We start from the raw sequence: 8,534 nt of genomic DNA, 5'->3' as shown, positions 1-8,534 counted from the left end.
ATAATAAATAATTTCCCCACTCGCCTCCTACTTTGGTGCGTTCTTGTATTCCTTCCTGGCTGGTATGTTCAAATGCTGAGCTCGAGGAATGCCATTTTCACTTTACAATGAAATACGGGAAAGAGAAAGCGTCAGAGTGCGCCAACTCTGCTTCCCTTGATGGCAAGTGTTATCATCCTCCCCCCGCCATATTGGAAGGGCAAACACACACGCATCCTTTAAGAAACTGCACACTTCAACCAGATTCATTGTAGGTCGGCACATTTTATAGAGGACAGTGTGGATGTGCACAATCAATGAAGATCTGAGTTGTAAAACTGAAGGGTTTTTGTAAATCCTGGAGAAATAGCTGTTATTGTATTTTTTTCAAATAATATAGTCATGGTTTTTAGTAGTTTCTGGTTTTGCGTTGCTTAATTTTTGATTGATTTATAGTAGTTATATGTGGATGGGCCACATGTTTGATATGACATGAAGAAAAAAGCTAACTACAGGCTGTTGGATATTATATGAATGTTTACTTGATTTTATTGAGTCTGCGGTTTCGATAGCAAATGTCAAAATGTCAAACTGCCTTTCGGTGACTGTTGTACTGTGACTCTAAGTGTTAAATATTTAAAATTACACAAAACAATTGTAAATGTTATTTACCTCAAATTTAGCCCTTTTTGCTTTGTGCTATTAGGTTTTATCTGGCCAATTATTTTTACTTTTATTATCTTACTTTGGAAGTTTTATTGAGGTCCATTCCATAACAGCTACTCTCAGGCTTATTTTCCTGGAAAGGAAGAAAAGGCTCATAACAATCTACTATATGATCAAGGTCTTAGTAACTTTAAACCCTGCAGTTCACAAACAGGAGCTGTTCTGTTTATATTACTGGCTCTATTTTTAACATACTGAGAAGTTAAGGAAACTTTGTATTTACATTTCCCATTTTAAAACTTTATTCTGGTTAAAGACTAAATTGTTTAAAATGTTTCATGTTGAATTTTGCTTCCTTCATGTGAGGGTAAATGCTTTAAATTCAAACAATTAAACATGGCAGTTACTGAAGTTCAGTCATATCAGTGCCAGTAGCTGTTGCTGATTCATATCCTGATATTTCCGGATTGGCTGTGTAACTCTAATTGACAAGGCAAGTTAGAGGTGAGTTGGACACTGATTCCCGCTGTGACATGTCATTTCAGCCTCTCAAGAAAAGAGTCTTCAGGGCTCTCACTGATAAATGTCTCTTTGTCTGTGTGTGTGTGTAAGTTAGAAAGAGCTTCCTGGGCCATCATGTGTAACTAATCCCAACTCTTCCAGTCTTAACGAGGGCTTAATTATTCTCACTTACTCACTCAAGACGAGACGGTGGCCATCTTTCATACTGACATACAGTATTTGACTGCCTGACAGAGGGGAAGAGATGTCATGCTGCAATTAAGATTCTGTGCATGTATATGTATGTGCATGCTTGTTAATTAGTGTCAGTTCAGTGCACTTCCCACACTGAGCGGGGTGGTCATTGTGTGTAAGAGGCTCCACTTTAAGAAGCGGTTTCACACAGACAAAGTTCATTCAAGTCCAATTAGGGGAAACCATTCAGGGCCCTAATTCCCTTACAGTGAATCTGCCTGATCCTCCTAACACATGCTACTCTCCTTGGGAAGGAGGGTAGAGGGAGGTAGTGAGAGAGAGAGAGAGAGAGACTGACCTGGATTTTGGAAATATGGTAATGAATGCAATGGGCCAATGAAAATGACACACATGCAAATACAAACAGCAACAGGGTGCTTGAAAAGAACAACTGCGCTCATCACAAATAGGATTATCCATGATTCATTTTTAAGCAAAATATCTGTCAAGTTCCTCCCACAGATAAATATTCTGGATTAACTGGGGTTATGACTCAATTAAATCTAAATTAAATCATTATTTGCATAAAATATGAATAATAAACAATTTTTTCTTAAATGATGAGGTTGTATATATTTTGTCCTCAACAAATCTCATATAAAAAACAATAACTTGCTTCCGCTAACAAGTCTGAGTCTGTCTTCACACAGAGCACTATTGTTGTGCAAAAATGATTAAAAACCGACTACAGCCAAACTTACATGGACACACACACTAGAGTTATTGTGTAGTTTTTAAGTCCCATATGAACTCGTAATACTCACTGAACCATCAAATGGGTATTCTTTTGCAACTATAAGTACTCTGCTCCTGTGGTTTGTTTACCATAAGAAAAGTACTGTATCAGTAATCAAAAGCGGTTTTTGTTACTATTTGTCAATGTATTTTCAGTATGTACCTTTCTTGTATGTACCTCTTTAGCTTCTTTCAGACATGCACTCAAACCCTGAAATTATCCAGAATTTACCTGGGTGAGCTGTATGTGAGAACGCAAATGTCTGAGTCAGTCAACCCAGACCTTAAGTGAACTTTACTCTGCCACCTCCCTAGTACAAAGTCCGTATAATGTCCGAATGAGCTGAGGTCAGCCCGTGTGAGAAAACAGCGATGTATAGTTCAGAGTATTCACATGGAGCTAGTGAGAGTGTTGATGACATTCTATCATGTGACTGGCATGAAACCGGAAGATAACAAACATTCAGTGGTGAAGAAAAATGGCCATTTACAATGAATACACCAAAAGGAAATATCTAACTGGAGACAGGATGAGATTCAGGAACTTTGGTCATTAACAGCGCACAACTTGGTTGTTTATGACCTAATTACAAACCAGCTACGTGACCATGTCATGTCCTGCCTCCTGCGAGCTCTACCCAGGTGCATCCCCTTGCTTAAACCAGATGGACTATTTTTAGTAGGTGACACTGACTATCTTCTGTTGTGTGCTACATGTGTGAATGGACAACCAGACAAAGTCCGGACTTGATTCCACAGACATGGTTCACACGTGAAAGCAGCTTCTTTTAGTGGTGGAGTTCACATCCCCTCTGTGATACAGTATACTGTCAGTCCTTAAACCTCCGACAATCCAATAAAAACATGTTTTCATTCCAGTAAATCCCACTGTTTGCAGTTCTGAGTGCAGTTCCAGATCGAGGCTGTAATGCTTGCCCTCTGCTGAGCGAAGTGGCAGGCTGAAGCATTGCAAACATCTCCTAATCTAGATCCATGTTTCTTGTGATGAACAAATCAATTGAATATAAATTTAGAGACAAACCTGCAGATTGGAGACTACTGTAGATTCATTTTAATATCAAATCTCCACAAGATAAACTCTTAAACTGAGCCTATGCATTAACTAAATTGTCCTATTTTATTCATTTTCCAAATTAAACACCAAAACCACAGTTTATTTGGGCACATAATTATTAAGCATATTTACTCAGATAATAGAAAGTATAACTTAGGGAAAGTGAGATGATTGTGGAAAATTACCATTGTCATGAGTGAGCTCAAGTACATCATCACTATTAACGGGATGATTCAGAGGTTTGCAGATATTTTATTTTCAGTCTCCTCTGCCTAGGGGTTTTTAGAAAGCTGAAGCATCTGTGTGCAATCACTTCATTCATTTACTTAATAAATTCACCAAATGGTGTATGTGTGACATAGTAAAGGGCCCAACGCAGTTTATTGCACAAAGTTCTTCAGGATGATGAGTTTGTCCCTCTGCAACCTACATTAGCTTAGTTGCAGTTTGTCTGTGTTTATCGTATTTAGCTTGAAGATTGTGCACTATTTATTTAATGTGGTGAAGAAAGAAAACTCAGATTTTTTTCAGTTATGTCTGTATAATAGTTGACATTTTTAGGATTAACAGTGTCATTTGATAAACTGAAAGAAGCATTCCTTCCACTCTCAGTCCAAGCAATATAATTGGACTTTTTGGATACATTGAACGTTTAAAGCATCTTAGTTTATAACATTTTTGGTAATTGATTGACAAAATTCAACATTTTCCTCTTGTATTGTCTCAATAACAGTGAACACAGGTATAACTTGGTTTACCTGTCCATTTTATTGCTCACTGGATTCCCACTTAATGACCCATCTGACTCACACATACTGATAGCAGGTAGGCTTAGCAGCTTTGTGTTTGCCTGGCAACCTGGTGTTCCAGCAACCCTTGTTGCCATAGCAGCCAATGAGGATGTGGCACCGCCACAAGGAAGTGGTCACCACAGACATGAGCCATAGGGCAGCTGGTGTGTGTGTGTGTGTGTATGCTCATTTGAATAGCGTGTCCTGAATCCATCGAGGAGCCGTATGCTCCTTTGCAAAACACATAGCAGCCTGTAAACAGAAAACAATCAGTGCCTTTGTTTTAAAGCTGTTGTTCTGTTGTCATCCCTTTCATTTGTTTTTCTTCCCTCCCTGTGCTCCCTCTGTTATTCTCTCAAAACACGCCAACACGCACACACGGGCATGCACACATTCTGCATCATCTCCTTTTTTCTTCCAACTTTTTTTGCTTGTCTTTTACTTTCTTTCCATTTTCTACTGGTGTCTTTCTTTCTCCCTGTACATCATCTGTCAAACACGTTCTACATAAGAAAAGTTCAACTTTCCATATAAGGTTAGTGAGAGTGAAAGTGTTGTGTTTATGTGTGTGTGGGTCGGTGAATGGGTGGGGGTTACAGTATGTGTATGAGAGGGTAAGTGGGCGTTATCACCACTCCCTCCTTTCAACCCCAGGCTGATTAAGGCCAGAAACTCTAATTATGCTGCAATTATGCTGGGAGACTGGAGCACCCATCTGTGCATTAAGGTCTCACACACAGTCACATGTATAGAGTAACAGAATAATGCACAGAAGTGAATAATATCAGGCAACCAAATGCAAAAATGTCACAAAATGATGAGAAGGATAATGAGGAGAGAAAAGAGGAGCTCAGGAAGAAACAAAACAAACAAGAAATATATAAATATAAATATATATATGTGTGTGTGTGTGTGTGTGTTTGCAACAGTTGATCTACCCCATCTGTCTTTGAAAAAACACTAGTGGGATTTTTGAAATCTGATTCTGATGATGCCATTGAATTCCCATTGCTCTGTGTCCATGTCTGGCCTGACAGGCCGGCATGGCTTCTCATATTGCGTGTCTATTCCAGTCAGGGTATTAATCACTTTGTTTTGCTCTCTTTCCTACCTCCTTACAATGGTATGCATGCACATTGCGAGTTTTACCTTAACATGGCAATGCAAACTAGACCTTTCCTTTTCTAGTTTTGAATATCAGTGACCAACTTGCTACATCTTAAAAGTTCTCTTTACCTGCCCTAACATGATTAAATAAGATTTTGTCATGTAAACCAAGATGTAGTAGATAAAAATCAGATCAGACAAAGATACATTTTCCCTTTCTTCTCATATTTGCACTCTAAAACATTTTATATTCATTCATTTGTTGCTTTGTGTGCCAGTAGCTGTGTGCATGCACAGAGTTGATGAAGTTTAAACTAAAAACCTCCATCTATTCAATCTCGAGGAAAATAAATACATTGAATTCAGGGTGAAGACAAAAAGACCAGTAAAGTCAGATGAGAAGAGACAAAAAAGAGACTTGAATATGAAAGATCATGAAAAAGAAAATTAGGAGAGAACAGTTCATGAAAGAGAAGAAATGTAAGAGAAACAGTGGGAAGAAAAAAAGACAAGGGCAAGGTCTTACCTTGACGTCAGAGAAGTACATTTTGAGCATGTTGGAGGAAGGGTAACGGGTGTAGAAGAACATCAGTTTGGCTTTCTTCAGGTGATTGGGAGACAAGCCCTCCTGAATCTGAATAATAACATGTTAAGGAGCCGGCAAACAATTTTTCAGCAGAGTTTTAGCAGGATATTACATCCACATAAACCATCTTAAAATGTTTTCTCCTCATAGTAGGTGCACATTATTATCAGCTTCATTTGTACTAGTGGTCCCAGGCATATTTTGGACTCTGCCATTTGCATACTGCATTTAGGCCTTACGGATGAGATGGTGGTGTCATTACGCATCCAACTATTATCTTTCACACTAAATACTTCCATTACATACTTAAACACATAAAATCCATTTGAGCTGATTTTAGGCAGAATGCTGGCGGAAACAATACCGTACATCCCATGTTGCTCCTCTGATTGGGTTTCATGCTTTGATAAAGTGTCAGTTTAAAAAAAAAAAAAGCTAAACTGAGGATGTAGAGATTCTTTTGTGTTATTGTAGTTGTAACTGTTCAACAGATTTTATGGTCTGAGGAAATGTTGCTGGGTAAGTTAATGTTACACAGAAGAACTAGGGTGGTCTCTGTGATAGACTACGGATGTTTTTCAGTACCAAGTTCAGACTCCTGTACTGTCATACTTTAGGTACAAACTCCCGAGAACAGGAGGACGTAGTACTTTCCATGTGTAATTGGAACATCAGTGTCCTTGCTGAGAGATTGCTCTGAACGAGATGCAGCTGTCTGCAAATTGTAGCTAGCTGGTCCCCAGCAGCTAGAGTACTCACAGTGCATTCTGGGATACTTGGCTGCCCCAAGTCCATACAAGTCAGCTCCCAAAGCATCTTGCCGAGAAGCATCCCCACAGCATGATGCTGCCACCACCATGCTTCACAGTGGGGATTGTGTGTTTGTGGTGATGTGCAGTGTTTGGTGTCCGCCAAACATAGCGTCTTGTCTGATGGCCAAAAAACACAATTTTGGTTTCATCAGACCAAAGAACTTTCTTCCACTTGGCCACGGAGTCTCCCACATGCCTTTTGGTGAACTCTAGTCAAGCTTTAATATGAGTTGTCTTCAACAGTGGCTTTCTCTTTGCCACTCTCCCATAAAGCTTTGACTGGTGAAAAGCCTGGGCAACAGTTGTTGTATGCAGAGTCTCTCCCATCTCAGCTGCTGAAGCTTGTAGTTCTTTCAGAGTGGTCATAGGTGTCTTGGTGACCTCTTTCACTAGTCTCCTTCTTGTACGGTCACTCAGTTTGTGAGGATGGTCTGATCTAGGCAGATTTAGACATGTGCCATATTCCTTCCATTTCTTGATCATGGATTTAACTGAACTCCTGGAGATGTTCAGTGCCTTGGAAACTTTTCTGTATCCATCCCCCGACTTGTACTTTTCAATAACCTTTTCTCTGAGCTGCTTGGAGTGTTCTTTTGTCTTCATGGTATAATGGTAGCCAGGAATACGGATTAACCAGTGACTGGAGCTTCCAGACACAGGTGTCTTTATACTACAAGAGACACATTCGCTGCCATTTCTCTAACTGTGAGACTACTAGCACCAGTTGGCGAGACCTCTGTTGAATTAGATCAGTCATTTTAAAGGGGGTGAATAGTTAGTCACTTATTTCACATTACATATTCTTGTTTAATTGACATTACTTTGGAGAAACCTGTTTTCACCTTGACATTAAAGTTTTTTGTAATTTGTTTTGACAAAAAAGCCAAACTATATTGGACATGATTGATTTATAAAATCAACAAAAGGGTAAAACATCCAAGGGGGTGATTACTTTTTATAGGCACTGTACATCTATTCTCTAAAACCCGGACTGTACTGAAAATACACTCCCTTCCCTTTTTTAATAATAATTCAGAAATAATAATCAACCATCAGATATCAGTACAGAGGTGAGAGTGACGCTGTGACCTCAGAGTTATTAGTGTTGGATATGGAGGGATATTTTTCTTTATAAAAAAAGCACATTTCTGAGAAAAGCACATTAGCATCATGTAACAGCAAGGGGCGATCACTCCAATAGAGGTCAGGAGGCTGAGAGCTGTACCGTTTAACACAGCCACCGAAAATTTTGTAGCAGGATAACACAGTTGTCTGGAAGGCACACAGTTTTAAACCTATGGCAAACACGAGCACCTGTTAGCTCAGATCCCACATTAACTCCTGCATCCCACCAACAACCCAACATCCCTTGTACCTATTCCAGTCACAACAAGGAAAGATATACAGTGGGGCAAATAAGTATTTGATACACTGCCGATTTTTCAAGTTTTCCCACTTACAAAGGATGGACAGTTCTGTAATTTTCATCGTAGGTACACCTCAACTATGAGAGACAGAATCTACTAAAAAATTCTAGAAAATCACATTGTTAGATTTTTAAATAATTTATTTCCATTTTATTGCATGAAATAAGTATTTGATCACCTACCAACCAGCAAGAATTCTGGCTCTCACAGACCTGTTAGTTTGTCTTTAAGAAGCCCTCCTATCCTCCACTCATTGCCTGTATTAATTGCACCTGTTTGAACTTGTTACCTGTATAAAAGACACCTGTCCACACACTGGACAGGACGACTGCACCGTATTGAGAAGAGGATGGATGGGGCCATGTATCACGAGATTTTGGACAACAACCTCCTTCCCTCAATAAGAGCATTGAAGATGGGTCGTGGCTGGGTCTTCCAGCTTGACAATGACCCCAAACACACAGCCAGGGCAACTAAGGAGTGGCTCCGTAAGAAGCATTTCAAGGTCCTGGAGTGGCCTAGCTAGTCTCCAGACCTGAACCCAATAGAAAATCTATAGAGGGAGCTGAAACTCCGTATTGCCCAGCGACAGCCCCAAAA

General features: G+C 39.5%; 1 protein-coding gene across 1 annotated transcript in view; it reads right to left on the bottom strand.

Annotated features, from left to right (window-relative positions):
* prox1a (prospero homeobox 1a) overlaps positions 1–8,534 on the bottom strand; it is a 39,065-nt gene that overhangs the window by 19,380 nt on the left and 11,151 nt on the right. Inside the window, 1 exon segment of the mRNA XM_020620548.1 lies at positions 5,636–5,743. Coding sequence (XP_020476204.1) covers positions 5,636–5,743 — 108 coding nt within the window.

The sequence above is a fragment of the Monopterus albus genome, unplaced genomic scaffold (assembly GCF_001952655.1).
Source record: "Monopterus albus unplaced genomic scaffold, M_albus_1.0 scaffold240.1, whole genome shotgun sequence".
NCBI classification, from domain to species: domain Eukaryota; kingdom Metazoa; phylum Chordata; class Actinopteri; order Synbranchiformes; family Synbranchidae; genus Monopterus; species Monopterus albus.
The sequence above is the reverse complement of the archived record's forward strand: the minus strand, read 5'-3'. Positions and strand labels throughout refer to the sequence as shown.